This window comes from Girardinichthys multiradiatus, chromosome 8, assembly GCF_021462225.1.
Source record: "Girardinichthys multiradiatus isolate DD_20200921_A chromosome 8, DD_fGirMul_XY1, whole genome shotgun sequence".
NCBI lineage: Eukaryota > Metazoa > Chordata > Actinopteri > Cyprinodontiformes > Goodeidae > Girardinichthys > Girardinichthys multiradiatus.
The window spans coordinates 26,048,059-26,064,118 of record NC_061801.1 but is presented as its reverse complement, the minus strand read 5'-3'; the positions used below and the strand labels follow the sequence as shown (position 1 = coordinate 26,064,118).

The 16,060-nt window shown below is 40.8% G+C and overlaps 1 protein-coding gene across 1 annotated transcript; it reads left to right on the top strand.

Moving 5' to 3' along the window:
• slc20a1b (solute carrier family 20 member 1b) lies at positions 1-13,705 on the top strand. Its single transcript, XM_047372076.1, has 11 exons — positions 1-305; positions 1,342-2,054; positions 2,168-2,308; positions 4,072-4,157; positions 4,352-4,448; positions 9,138-9,257; positions 10,229-10,501; positions 11,187-11,814; positions 11,954-12,139; positions 12,254-12,338; positions 12,934-13,705. Exons 2-11 carry the CDS (start codon positions 1,706-1,708, stop codon positions 13,099-13,101), a joined length of 2,133 nt encoding a protein of 710 aa, XP_047228032.1. The 5' UTR covers positions 1-305; positions 1,342-1,705; the 3' UTR covers positions 13,102-13,705.
• Positions 13,706-16,060: the final 2,355 nt, after the last annotated feature.

The window sequence follows — 16,060 nt, the reverse complement described above, 5'->3', positions numbered from 1 at the left end:
GTTGTCTCGCTGAACCGGCATGAGCGAGTTTCATACATGCGGTAGAGAAACCTCCATTCAGACGGAAACGTTTCTGGAATTTTGAAAGCGTATCCTATTATACCTTATATCCTATTTGAGCATTGTGAAGATATTTTGTGACGCGAATTTTTTTTTTTAACTACAGCTTTTGAAGGGATATTTAATAATCACTTTTTCATTATCCCGCGCGCGCTATCGCAAGTAACCGTTTGTGTTCGCGCGCGCTAATTAGCTTACCGGCTAAAAGGAAGTATTTTCTTCTGGACTGACTGCTGTAACGTGTGGTGAGTTTACTACTTTAATGTCAGTTGGCAGCACTTCAAGACCTTTTTTGGTTTATTGGCACGACACTTTGTTTAAGCTATGTATACCAACTGTCGATGTTAGCCTCTAGCTAAGGACCGCTCGAACTATGTTGTCATTATAAACAAGCTAGTTGTTAACGGGGTAAAGTAATTCGCTTATTGCAAGCTAAATATATACATTTTTAGCTAACGAAATTACATTTTTTTAACCAGAAATAGGATGCGGGGCGTATACCTTTACATAAAATTCCGTATTAACGGACAGTTTTAGACAAAAGTGACTTTTCTCGAGACCAACATTAGCAATATGTGTATATATATATTAACACATATTTCATATTTGAGACTCTCTTGGTAGAACATTAAATTGGGTCAAGATGTAGAAGATCCACTGAGACGATGGTGGTACAGCATCTGCAACTGGAGTAGCCCATACTGACTCACATCCGGTTACATCCCCCTTATACGGAAAAAAAAAAACAACCCGTCTAAAATTAACTTGGACAACGAAAATTTATTTTATCGACAGCAGCAAGTATGGCGGTCACAAGTTAAAGCCTACACGATGTCCCTCACTGTAGGTTACAGTGTTAGAGCCTCACGAACAGAAGGGGGGCCGTGTTCCTTGATCGGTGTGAATTTACACGTGTACACGTAGTAAAGTCGTTCCTCCTTTAAGATAACGTCGCCTATTATCTCTACGCCTCTTTATTAAATGCGACTCCTCCGATCGCGGGTCAGTAAGTAATATGTTTGATGCAGCGTCTGAGATATATTAAAGCTCGTTATTGATCCGCGACTCTTGGTGCGCCATTTCCTTCATATGGCTTCCTTTTTAGCTTTCTGGAAAGCACGCAGCTGACGATCTTCCGGTCAAAGCAGTCGCTTCTGGTTTTTCATGCTGTCGTATTCCACGTTTAAAAACATCTTTTATCAATGTGTTTGTTGTCTCTAAATGAATATTGGAGAACTTGCTATTAAAACAGTTTTTTTGTTGTTTTTTTTTTCTTTTCAGAATGTTCTCCTGCCTACCTGCAGTCAGACTTACACAATGGCTGGTTGCACCCTCTGCTTGTTAGCCAAGCAACAACATGGCAGCAACGGATCTAGTTTAATTACTGGATAGCAATAAATCTCATATTATACCTCTAGTTTACATTAATTGATTTCTGTTCAGTCCCATATTCAAGTTTGCACTGCTGAGTCTCAGCAACCCTCTTAACACAGGTTGGCCTGTAGACAAGCTATTTATTTATTTATTTATTTACTTAATACCTCTTGTATTTTTTGGCTTCTGTTTAAACGTAGCCTCAACAAAACAGATTTTTACATTACTTTCCCTTTAAAATTGTGAAAGAATTCCAATATATTCTACAATCATGGTTTCATCAACTACAGCTGCAGTTATACTGGCTACTACTGCAGCAGGAGTAACAGACACTGCTCTAACAGGCTACATGTGGCTGCTGATAGTTGGCTTCATCGTTGCTTTCGTCTTGGCCTTTTCTGTGGGTGCGAATGATGTTGCAAACTCATTTGGCACAGCTGTTGGCTCTGGGGTTGTGACCTTGCGTCAGGCATGCATTCTGGCTACAGTGTTCGAGACTCTGGGCTCTGTGCTGCTTGGGGCAAAAGTGAGCGAAACCATCCGCAAGGGTATCATTGATGTGGCCATGTACAATGGCTCCGAGCACGTGCTGATGGCTGGATCTGTCAGTGCCATGGTTGGTGAGTAAGTTGTCCTGTGTAATAGTTTAACACCTACTAAATGAGAACTTTAATTACTATAATTGATGCACTGTTGATGTTAATTAGTTTTGTCATACATTTATTTTCTCTAGGGTCTGCTGTATGGCAGCTGGCTGCCTCTTTCCTTAAGCTCCCCATATCTGGAACACACTGTATTGTTGGTGCTACTATTGGCTTCTCACTGGTTGCCAAGGGTCAGCAAGGAGTCAAGTGGCTTGAGCTCCTACGAATAGGTAAGGTGGACATTTTACTTGGATGTGTTCTCAATTAATTATAAATTATATTTACACTCCAGGTGTCTTGTTCAAATACACATAATAAAAACGTTGGCTATGCCCTGAGCATTGCAGGAAAAATGCAGTAGTTGGCACTTGACCTAATTTCTTTATAATAAGCCAATTTCTGAAAATTTACACAGTATATATATATATATATAATACTGCTATGAAACTTATGAAACAAACTGAAATTTGTCTCCAATGATTTCTTGGAAGCGTGGAAAATGCATGTTACATCCATCAGTACAGTGTAAATATGTAAATACACTGCTCAAAAAAATAAAGGGAACACTCGAATAACATCGTAGATCTGACTGAATGAAATATTCTCATTGAATACTTTGTTCTGTACAAAGTTGAATGTGCTGACAACAAAATCAGACAAAAATAATCAATGGAAATCAAATTTATTAACCAATGGAGGCATGGATTTGGAGTCACACACAAAATTAAAGTGAAAAAACACATCAGAGGCTGATCCAACTTTGATGTAATGTCCTTAAAACAAGTCAAAATGAGGCTCAGTATTGTGTGGCCTCAACCTGCCTGTATGACCTCCCTACAACGCCTGGGCATGCTCCTGATGAGACGGTGGATGGTCTCCTGAGGGATCTCCTCCCAGACCTGGAGTAAAGCATCTGCCAACTCCTGGACAGTCTGTGGTGCAACGTGACGTTGGTGGATGGAGCGAGACATGATGTCCCAGATGTGCTCAATCAGATTCAAGTCTGGGGAACGGGTGGGCCAGTCCATAGCTTCAATATCTTCATCTTGCAGGAACTGCTGACACACTCCAGCCACATGAGGTCTAGCATTGTCCTGCATTAGGACATGCGGCCCTCCAAAGAAATGCCACCCCACACCATTACTGACCCACTGCCAAACTGGTCATACTGAAGGATGTTGCAGACAGCAGATCGCTCTCCACGGTGTCTCCAGACTCTGTCACATGTGCTCAGTGTGAACCTGCTTTCATCTGTGAAGAGCACAGGGCACCAGTGGCGAATTTGCCAATCCTGGTGTTCTCTGGCAAATGCCAAGCGTCCTGCGCGGTGTTGGGCTGTGAGCACAACCCCCCCATTTGTGGACGTCTGGTCCTCATACCATCCTCATGGAGTTGGTTTTTTAACCGTTTGTGCAGACACATGCACATTTGTGGCCTGCTGGAGGTCATTTTGCAGGGCTCTGGCAGTGCTCCTCCTGTTCCTCCTTGCATAAAGGCAGAGGTAGCGGTCCTGCTGCTGGCCCGTCTCCTGGTAGTGCCTCCAGGCTCTGGACACTACGCTGACAGACACAGCAAACCTTCTTGCCACAGCTCGCATTGATGTGCCATCCTGGATGAGCTGCACTACCTGAGCCACTTGTGTGGGTTGTAGAGTCCGTCTCATGCTACCACGAGTGTGAAAGCACCACCAACATTCAAAAGTGACCAAAACATCAGCCAGAAAGCATAGGTACTGAGAAGTGGTCTGTGGTCCCCACCTGCAGAACCACTCCTTTATTGAGTGTCTTGCTAATCACCAAATATTTCCTCCTGTTTTCTTTTCCATTTGTACAACATCATGTGAAATTAATTGTCAATCAGTGTTGCTTCCTAAGTGGACAGTTTGATTTCACAGAAGTTTGATTTACTTAGTTATATTGTGTTGTTAAAGTGTATATATAAATTTATTTTTTCCCACATTCAATGTTAAAGCATTTGTCTGATTTGTTTTCAGTTGCTTCCTGGTTCCTGAGTCCCCTTTTGTCTGGAATAATGTCGGCCATTGTTTTCTACTTTGTGCGTATGTTCATCTTACAAAAGGTAAGGCAATTGTTACAAATCTGTGTAGTTTTCTATAGTGACAAAGGAACTTAATGTCTTTCTCAGCAAGAAAATGCTGTCCTGTCCACACAGGTTCAATTACATTTATGACCTATAACCTGGCAGCAATAGCAGGCTGCTATATAAATACAGAAGAACCTGTATTTCTGAATTGCGCTGTTTTCATTTCACAGAAAGACCCTGTACCTAATGGCTTGAAGGCCCTGCCTGTCTTCTACGCCATGACCATGGGAATCAACCTGTTCTCCATCATGTTTACTGGAGCTCCGGGTGAGTGATGTCTTGCTTTTCTCTACGTGACTGCCAGCAGCCACAACCTAAAATAAACAGCTCCCTCAGACAGCTGGATGCCCACACATATATTCCAGACAGAACCACTTTCACAGAAGGCTTGTTTATTTTAACATGTTTTTGAGGCCCTCTTGTTTGTGGTTCTGTGTGGGTCATGGCTGGAATGAAGTTTAAGAGTGGAGCACAACAGGGGAGTGGAAACTAAAATTAACTCTGGGCATCAGTGTTCTTCAGACTTCAGAGAAGTAAAGAACACAATGAAATGGTTGTCTTTTTTTGCTTCTAGTTGTTAATTTTAGCGATGTTCTTGATATTTTAGTTGTTTTGACTCTATGGAAACACTTCATTAAATGAGCCGCTTTTGCTCCTTTGTTTTCTTCTCTCTGCAGGGCCAAAAAGTTCAAGATGTTAGCTGGCCTGGGCCTTTAAATGGCGGCTACAGGCCAGAGTTTGACTACATTTGGTGTGCAGATGTGCATGCACATCTGCACATTCAGAGAAGATCACTTGCACTTCCAGCATAGATAACCTGGCTTAGTCAGACACATTCCCTAAAGTTGTTTGAGGTCCTTCGCATTGGAACGCGCTATATGTGAGGACGAGTAAATCGGTACCTCGCATGAAAAGGTGTGAGACTTCACTTAGACATCTTAACAAGCCACCTTGTGTTAATCACATTAGGTGAGGATTACTAACAGTGGTTAGATTCACATCAGTCATTCATCCACTATTATAGACAACACAGACGTGAGACTTGCAGACATACGTTACAACTAAATAGATATTTTTAGATTTTGGATCATTTTAAAAGTCCAGTCATCCCACACTTATGCTTTTGGAATCCTTAGCATAAGGGCAATAGCTCATTATTGCTGATCTGTGTGCTCCAATGCAGCCGTATCTGCCATGAACAGTGTGTCCTGCAACAAGACTCAACTCTCCAAATCAGCATCTTAGCGCAGTGGAGATAAAAGAAACCAGGGTGTCTGCATTCCTGTTTATAAACAGCCATGTGAGAGGGCTTATGTTGCCAAATGGGGAAAAAATTGAATGTAATCTGAAGTCAGGACTTTAAAAGTTCAGCAGATTATCCTTTACAGATGAAGTCTCATTTTACCTGTGATCCTCACCTAATAAATCACTCAGCTGCTGTTACTCCACTGCAGCCCTGGCCACTCTCAAATGATCTACCCATACAAGGATTTACTCAGGATCAAACCAGATGGCACCGTTTCAGTAATCAGATTTTATTTAATTTATTTTTTTATTATTATTTTCCTAGAACAAAAACAATACTTGAATAAAGGTTCTCAACCCAGATCCTCATGGCCTGTTGTCCTGATTGTTTAAAGCTTCCCTGCTGCCACACAGCTGATTTAAATGACTTGGTGATTAACATGCTTTCTGCATCATCTTATGACATGCTGAGGAAGTATTGCCATCATTTGACTCAAGTGTGCTGAAGCAAAGATGTATTTAAAACATGAAGGACTATTGGCCCTGGGGTATGGAAGCAAATCGTTACCATATTTGAAATGAAAAAGCATTTTCAGAAATGCTTTTTCATTTTAAGAATGTGGCTGCATTGTTTGACTCAAATTAAATTAGTAATCAATAATCCTATTTGCTTTTTAATTTTCTTCTTCAAGACTGCTCATTCTTTCACTAAATTAAAATGAAAAAGACATTTGAGATTTATTTTTCAAAATGTACCCCAGCAAATAGATACCAAAATTCAATTTGAAATGTAAAATTTGAAAATGAAAAAGCATTTCCAGAAATGCTTTTTCATTTTAAGAATGTGGCTTCATTATTTGACCCATAAATAAAATTAGTAATCAATCATTTTCTTCTTCATGACTGCACATTTTATGCCATAATCAAAAAGAAAACAAAGCAGACGTTGCTTTTTCGTTTTCGTGGTCTGCCCGCAAAGTACTGCCCAGAACTTGAAAACGAAAAAGCATTCCGAGCTGCGGGCGCAGCAGTGACTTCAGCAGCCGCTCTTCCTCAGCTCCCTGCTGACCGAGCTACCCATCTTGTTCAGTAGGGGGCGCTGTGCACGTCTGCATTGCATTACATTGCAAACATGCCGAGAAATTGATTGAATTGCAGCAGGGCCGGGCTCAATTTGTGGCAGTGGCAGGCAGAACTGGCAGTTCTGGTGGCATCCTTATGGCCTGAGACATCCAGCGTGTTTTTAAGCATTTATTTATAATTTTCTGTGAGGGACGATTCAGAATAGCCGCTCATGCTCTATAATAAACCGGCTGTTTGTGCAATAAATCTTTGCCATCCTTTCAACACGTCACACATACACATAGTGCTATTTATTTTCCATGTCAAGTAAATACAATCACCTTATGTTATGGGTCTAAAGCTGTTTATTAAATAATAATCAATAATGAAATCATTATTTAAAGGTAACAGGCTATAACAATAATGACAACCCATCTGCCGATAATCAGCATCAGCTTCCACAAAAACAGCGGCAACCGCATTGGCAAGCTTTTACGGCCGGTCTGGCACCTTCTGGCATCCTCGCGGAATCCCGTGCCACCCTGCAGCAGGCAGCAGAACTGCCACAGCCTGCCACCAGAACTGCCAGTTCTGCCTGCCATTGCCACAAATTGAGCTCGGCCCTGCTGCAATTCAATCAATTTCTCGGCACGTTTGCAATGTAATGCACTGCAGACGTGCACAGCGCCCCCTACTGAACAAGATGGGTAGCTCGGTCAGCAGGGAGCTGAGGAAGAGCGGCTGCTGAAGTCACTGCTGCGCCCGCAGCTCGGAATGCTTTTTCGTTTTCAAGTTCTGGGCAGTACTTTGCGGGCAGACCACGAAAACGAAAAAGCAACGTCTGCTTTGTTTTCTTTTTGATTATGGCATAAAATGTGCAGTCATGAAGAAGAAAATGATTGATTACTAATTTTATTTATGGGTCAAATAATGCAGCCGCTTTCTTAAAATGAAAAAGCATTTCTGGAAATGCTTTTTCATTTTCAAATTTTACATTTCAAATTGAATTTTGGTATCTATTTGCTGGGGCATATTTTGAAAAATAAATCTCAAATGTCTTTCATTTTAATTAAGTGAAAGAATGAGCAGTCTTGAAGAAGAAAATTAAAATGCAAATAGGATTATTGATGACTAATTTCATTTATGAGTCAAACAATGCAGCCACATTCTTAAAATGAAAAGGCATTTCTGGAAATGCTTTTTCATTTGAAATATGGTAATGATTTGCTTCCATACTGGGGAACAAGGTTGAGAAATGCTGCATTAAAAAAAAACCGGTCACTGACGTTTCTCTGGTGTCTTCATTAAATTGACTTTAAACCTTGGAGCGGAGATGGAAAAACTTCAGAAAGCTTTGAATCCATGCCTTTCTGAAACTTGACATATATAGCCAGCCCATGGTTATTACTACTCACTTTACATGATTTAGAATTGATGCTTTAAGTCTAATACAAAAACAATCTGTCAGTCTAAGCTAGATATAGCTGTACATAAGGACACTTTATGAGTCATAAAGTCGCAGTCTTAGCAGTCATCTATTATTGAAGTGGGTATTGATATGCACATATGGTACATGTGGAAGGAAAGGTAACCTTGCCATTGTGCTATGTAGGCCACAGTATACTGGTTCCAGGGAGGGGTTTGAATCACAGACATGGTTAAATTTCATGTCCTGTGATGTCTCAGTTGTTCCCATTGTGTGGATGTGGGATAAGATTATTTCACTTTTATGTGGAGGTGGTAATCGGTATTGTAGACACAACTTTACCTCGTCTTTTTTTTTTTTCCTCTTGTGCTGAACTCCTTTCCTCCTGTTGTCGTTGTCTTCTTGTGTCTGTCCCGAGGGGAGTGAGCTTCAGTTGCGCAACTAAACAAACATCAGTTTGGTGCTCTGCAGTCTTGTGCTGCAGCGTGACTGTGAGAGCGCACACAGTCACTGTGGACTCTGTCCTTAAATTAACATGGCAATGGACACACTTATCATGTATCCTTGACTCTCATTTTCTTTTGTTTATCTTTAAACTGCAAAACAAGTCTTGAATTGGCACATCTAAGGTCACCCTAACAGCAAGTGTTTCTGTAATTTTAACTTTTTACTCAAAATGAATCAACACTGACTCTCTTTGTTTGACAAAGATGGCTACCTCCACTGGGAAATTCAAAGAAGATGCTTAAACTGTGCTGCACCAGCTTTGCTGCAGTCTTGGCAAGAGGTTACTCTCACTACAGTGAAAAGTTGCAGTGTACCATTTCACCTGCCTCCCTTTTTTTACATTCCTTTTAAGGAACTCATTGTCCATGTGCATTTGTTAGCTGGGCCCATAGAGGTCATGTTGACATTTGTGCTCTTTCACCTGTTGGGTGTTATGTAATTGTTTGCATATGTGGGTACATCTACGTCTCATTTTTGACCATGTTGATCACTAATGCAGTGGAGTCAAGGACGCAATGCCTCTATTTTTATAGTACATAAGTCTATGAGGATTAGATTCTTTGGTTAAAATGTTTTTCCTGTAATCCATGGTTTTTCATGCTTACTAAAGTGCTCAGCTTTATTCTTTATTAAAGGTAGCCTCTGCTGCCTTGTCTTTTAAAAATGTCTTTCTCTATTTGCCCTTTGTGTTTGTGTGGACCCTGGTGATCTATCAGTGCTGGGATTTGACAATATCCCTTGGTGGGGCATCCTGCTCATCTCATTGGCCTGTGCTCTGCTGACTGCCATCGTGGTCTGGTTTATTGTCTGCCCTCGCCTCAAGAAGAAGATTGAACGTAAGTCCCTGTTATGTTTTGTTTGTGTGTGGTCAGATGCCTTCGTCTCTAAATTGTTACCAAAAGCTTCCTTCGACTTCTGAAGTAGTTTTTGAGGCCAGGGAACAATTGGGTAATGTGCCCTTTCTCATTTTAACTTCAACCAAGTCACGGATAGCGCTCACATAATCCAAATGGAGCCCAGTGATATATTTTAACTGTGGATTTACTGAGATAAGTCACCTGACAGTATTGTCACCTATTTATGGTTCATAATCCTGGATTAAAGCTTTTTTTTTTTGTTCTACAATAAATCTAAAGTTCCACTGTTCTGGTATTAGGGCAGCACGTGTTAACCTGTTTAATGCTAAATGGGGCCTTGGTACTCTTTAAACTTAATTTGGTTGTACCTTTGTCACGTGACACTACACACGACTCAAAGTTTATGATAGTTTAAAAAAACAAAACAAATGTGGGTTGAACGGAAACTTTGGGTTTGTCTGACCATGCAGTCTTTCTGGATGAGCTCCTATCCGCCTTACAAGTCGGTTAATTGGTTCAAAGTGATCCTCTAATTGGTCTTTAGCGCCTTGACTAAAAAAAACTTAGGTTGACTTGACGTGTTCACATGGCCTCTTTTGCATTGTAGAAAAAGTTGCGAGTTGACTACAACTCTTACCGTGAGAGTTTTGAACAGTGTATTGTTGCTTCCTGGTCAGCTTAAATGACCTTTTACTGTTCTTTGATTAGGTAACCTCTTGGCAGGAATGTAAATAAGGTCCTTTTTATTTCATTTATCTGATCCTGTGAACACAGAGGATCACTTTTAAACATGGGTAACATTACATTTACAGGACAGTGGACCTTTGACTATAATTACACAAGTCTTATGAAACCTCACGGATTAGGCAGAATGAAATCCCTGTCTCTGTTTGGTTATTTCTGCTGATTGGTGTACATTTGCAATCTCACATTGATTCTTCTCCTGCCAGGAGATATCAAGTCTTCCAGCCCCTCTGAGAGCCCCCTGATGGAAAAGCAAGAGCTCAAAGAAGCACACTGTCCTATCCTGAAGCAGACTGCCATGGAGATGTCTACACCTGCTGTGCCCGCTGTCGATCAAAACTCTTCGGAGCCTCTGCCTGCCCCTGAGGAACGGGGGGTGGCGTTCGACATTGGAGAGCCTGACGAAGGGGAAAATAAGGAGCGCAAAGTTGCTTTTGACATTGGAGATTGTGATGACACAGACGACTGCAATACATATGGTAAGTACCATGAAAATAGGGCAGTGTTGATCATTTAGAGCTGGACTGGTAAGGATTCTGTGGTCGACTTTTAATTTCTGGCGCTTTGACCTGATGACTCACATTTCTCTTACAGAAATATAGTATGGAATTATTTGACGTCAAAGCTGTAATCGTGGTCACGATGAAACATTGATGTGTGATATTAAGTTTTAAAAAGACTGATTTCAATGAGTTGGTTTTTATTCTTTAGCTTCCCACATGATACATGCAGGTTTCTGCATGTATCCCTTAGATTATGGCTCTCCTGAAGGTTGGAATTGGAAATGAAGACAGAAGAAGCTAAAATAGGACAATTATTCTTTACTCCTTTCAGCCTTCCTGTTATCTGCTGATGTCTTTGCTGCCTCTAATGTAATTTGTATATGCGTCACTAATACTAAAAATGGCTAACTTTGAGTCTTCCCTTATTAATGGCATCCACTTCAGAGTGTTATTACTGTGACCTGGTAGGGCTTAAGCATTTTGCTTTCACTAATTGAAAAACTGTTGGAATTTTGATTACTGGGTTATTTGGGTCCTCTGCCAGTTGGTGGATCTCTATTTTGTTTTTGTTTTTTATCATTGTGACAGAAATGTTTGGGTATAAATATGTATGACTATGTTCCACTTTTGAGGAATAGAAGATTTTCTCTTTTTTCTGCAGCCCCAAAACAGCCTCAAACAAATGACCAAGTCCAGCTCAACAACCAACACAGTAATGCCTCTGCAAATGCTCCCAACCATGTCCACTTCAGTAACCAAAGTCAGTTCAATAACAGGCCAGCACAGATTCTCAGTAATGGTTACAGTCAATATCACACAGTTCACAAGGACTCTGGCCTCTACAAAGACCTGCTGCACAAACTCCACCTGGCCAAGGTTGGCGACTGCATGGGAGAACCAGGTGATCGACCTATCCGAAGGAACAACAGCTACACCTCATACACTATGGCCATCATTGGCTTGCATGGTGATTTCAGGCACAAAGAAGCAGATCTCCATGCTTGTGAAGATGGCGACAAAGGCCTAGGGTCTGGTGGTCAGGAAAAGAAGCGTGTGCGTATGGACAGTTACACCAGCTACTGCAATGCTGTAGCAGAGAACACAACTCCTGAAGGTCTAGTTGAAGGTGACGTGACACTAGAAATTGCAAAAGAGGATGCGGGTAGCAGCCAAAGCTCTCTAGATGACAGGCATGAAGAAGACAAGCCTGAAGTCTCCACTCTGTTTCAGTTCCTCCAAATTCTCACAGCTTGCTTTGGATCTTTCGCCCACGGTGGAAACGATGTGAGGTAAGGACTTTGTACAACGGAGGTCATGTTGTCACTGATCATCAGAGTGATGAGATAAAAGCTGTGCTTGTCTGCCAGGTTGCTGGTGACATTTTAACTCAGTCCACTGTATTGAATAACCTCTCCCTTTCCTCTGCAGTAATGCCATTGGACCTTTGGTAGCTTTGTGGTTGGTTTACACAACGAGCAGCGTGACCTCTAACGCACCTACGCCCATTTGGCTGCTGCTGTATGGCGGTGCGGGCATCTGCATTGGATTATGGGTATGGGGTCGCAGGGTGATCCAGACTTTGGGCAGAGACCTCACCCCCATTACTCCTTCAAGGTAAAGAATGCAGTCCTTAAAACCACATCCTCTCCAGACATTAGTGCTACATTACTAATATAGCAGGCCACTCAGACACATCCTCACGTAAGTGTTTTTCTTTTCTCCCTGCAGTGGTTTCAGCATTGAACTGGCCTCAGCCCTGACTGTCGTGGTTGCTTCCAACATTGGTCTGCCTGTCTCCACCACCCATTGCAAGGTAGGCCAGTCAAACACAGTGGTCCGTGAATTTGACTGAGACATAGGAAAGCTATTTAGCAGGACGGAGTCTAAAGTAAACAGTCTGCTGCTAGGTCCTAATATGGACCAGGTTCCTCCTCTGTAATGCAATATTGGCACTGCCTGGACTTTATAACATTACAATCATGAAATTAAACATTTATTTTATATGTCTGACCAAGACAAGTTTGTTTTTACTGATGGTAATCTGGAAAGCATAGTGCGAGTTTGAATGAAGCCATATGTTATACAGGAGATGCAAGAAATATGTGGAAAAAGGCGCTCCGGTGTGATGATCATAGCCTGATGAACAAATAAACTGGTGTAAAAAAAACTTCTCCATTATTAAATAGGCTCAGTTGGTACTAAACACAAATGTACACAACACATTCTGCTTCTTTTGTTCATAAAATAATAATTTTTCTGCCCCATTACATAATGGTCTACTCTGTGTAGGTATTTTGCATGAAATATATTGGCGTTTGTAGTTGTAACGTGAACTGAGTGGAAAAAGCTCATTGGGTGTGAATATATTTGCAAGGCACAGATGTTCAGAATGACTGGTTTGTTTCCAGGTGGGGTCCGTGGTGGCAGTAGGATGGCTGCGTTCAAGAAAGGCGGTGGACTGGCATCTGTTCAGAAACATCTTTATGGCCTGGTTTGTGACCGTGCCCATCTCTGGCCTGATCAGTGCCGCCATGATGGCCATCTTCATCCATGGCATCTTTCTGATCGAAATATAGCGGTTACCTTGAGCCAACGACATTGAAAGGAAAGAGTTTGGAAAGGACTGGTGTTATGTGCCTGTGGTTCATATTTAATTTAGCTTTTGCTATTTGTTCCTTTTGGGTCACATGACCTGTGTTGGGGAAACTTTCATATCTCATCATTCTGTAAATTTGTTAAGCATCAGCTGATCTTTTTTTTTTAAAGTTTTTTTACTTTTCAGTTTTGTAAATACAACCATCGTGTTTTTTGGACAGTATTGGAAATGCAGTAATAAGCCTACATGTAATTTTACACATGCTAAAGGTAATGTAGATGTAACAGCTGTACTTTAGGTTAAACGCAAGACTCGTTGCTGTATGTCTGTTCTCTACTCAAGAGTATTTAATAATTTTTGTATTTGCATCTGACTTTATGTGCCCTGAACCTGGACGTTGTGTTCATTCTCATAAAGAAACAAAAAACAAATTCAGCTGAAGTTGGTTAAAATGGTTTATTCTCCAGACTCCAGAACAGTTTACAGTGTTAGATGTCACTGTATACACTGGATGACCACTTGCAGATTAATACATAAAATACTGTACTGTATGCATTAAAGGGTCATTTCTAAAAAAAAAAAAAGACAACTAAGCCACATGCAGAAAAGGCCTGAAGTTGCTCGCCTCGGTTAAAGATATAACAGAATGTCCACCAGCGCAAATAATGTATTCCCAAACAAGACCTTAAGTCTCCTGTTGAAACTTGAGTGCATCATCCTTGATGGTTAATGCTATAGGCCTGCTTTAGCCTTGTACTTCCTAGCTCACCTTATAATTGCTACTTTCAGTATGTGTTTTCTGTGACCTCTAAGGAACAGGTGGGTTACTTTAACTGTACGCACAAGTGTAAGACAGAAAATAACTTTAAAACTGGAAGTGAACTAATTAGTGTTGAGTTGTCCTGTTTCTCTTTAGAATAGGGGCAACCATACAGTACTAAATGCATTGGAGACCTATAGATGCTGTAGTTGCCTTATTTTTTTCTTGTTTTTTTTTTTTTAGGTACCAAAGATTATTTTTAAATGCACATCATCCTCTTCTCCGCGTTTGTGGATGGAAAAATGACAATAAAAATGGTAAAAGCCAGCACTTGTTGAGACTGTTTTCCTGTACTATAGTAAATCAAAGCATCATCTGTATGAAGCAGCAGGGGCGGGGCTTGTTTTCATGTTTCAGTCTGTGACGGACAACAAAGGGACACATGGTGTTCAGACAGGGCCGATTGTTCTCCGTTTTATTGATGAAAAGCTGGGTGCAGCTCTGGCGTGGCGATGAGTAAGCGCTGGGATCCACGTGTTGCAGGGATTTCTCAATCATTCATCTGTGAAGCAGGGACAGACAAAATTCCTTTACGCAAATTTTAACAAACGCCACACTGCAGTAGTTTTCCATGGCTTCGGGTTAATGAATCACACCTCTCCTGGGTTTTTATGTCTGGCAGGTCCTGAGTGGGGAAGATGAGTTACGCCTGCAGCAATGTTTTTTTTTTTTTTTTTTATGTTCCCCCAGGAGTTTCCAACCACAGTTGACATTCCCCTTATTATTCCATCAGCAACCCAAAACCAAAAATCTGTTTATTTCCAACATTTTCCAGAGCCGGGGCAGTATACCCTTGTCCCTAAAATAACCAGAGGCAGATAAAGCGGTATAAATGAAGCAGTAAATACCTGGGGACAAATGCCTTTGAGTGTCCTGGATTCTTGTCCTAGATTTACTCACACACTGGAACTGTGTCAAAATAAACATCTTATTTTTGAGTTTAAAGCAGCCTATCTACGTGCGGACATAATTACACCTTAAAAAAGCTGTTTTGAAGTGCTCAAGGCTTCTTTTTGTTTTTATTGCAGAGGTTATTCCACAGACAACCATTAAATGTTTGTGACACTATTTAAAATACAGTTGAGCCCAGACTGGATGTGACCGGTTCTGTTTTTGTCTGTCTGGTTTATTACATAACCCACAATTTAGACTTCACCGTCTCGCCCTAAACACTCCACCACATCTCGCCTCTGCAGGTAGTTCTGAGCCTCAAAGAATGGTGAACATTATTTCTGATCTGAGCTGAGTTTATTTAACTGTCTGGATCCTAGCAGTTATAGATACTTATGCCTTTTTTGTGCAATATTACATAATACAATTATTGATGTCGAAAGCTGAAGTTTTTCACCTTCTTGCTGGGTTGAATCCTGATTGACTTCATCTGGAGGGGAAAAGAGCAAAAACTATTTAAAGCAGGTAGTTGATCCCATTAAGGATTGTTTCAGTGTTTTCACATACCCAAGCAGCGCTCTGTCACTGTTTCTTTGTGCTCTAGAAAAGGATTTAAATTGTTGCAATATTTATATATATTTTTCATAGAACTACATGAATTTGTTCTGAGAGAAATGTCAGAACAAAAACTCACCTCTCCTCTGTCTTCCTGTAAAAGAAATCGAAAAGAAATAAAGATTTCAGGATTATCAGGAGAGCAGACATTTACTTTCAAGAAACTTTATATTTTTTAAACACACTCACCCTCAGTGTCCTCAGAGGACTTTGATTCTGACTCTGTGGTTAAAAAAAAAAAAAGGGGGGGGGGAAATTTAGACATTTCATGCATAACTTTTTTTAAGCTGTGCTTTGCTACCACCTAGAGACTCAACTATAGACCTGCCTCACCTTCCTGTGCTGCACCTATGGAGTGTGCTTCTCCCTCTGCAGAACAGTGGTACATGCAGACAATGTTTAACTCAACATTAACATTTTTTGTTTATTTAAATAACACATTTCGATAATTTTGGCTGTTTGTTGCAAAATGCATGAAATCTGACCAGTTTGTATATTTTGTGGGAATTTTCCTTTTTTATCCCCCTGCTACGCCCCAGTCTTTCAAATGCCTGTAGAGCAATGTTCATTTTCGGACATTGACTGCAATAACATTGCAACCTCATTCTTTTTT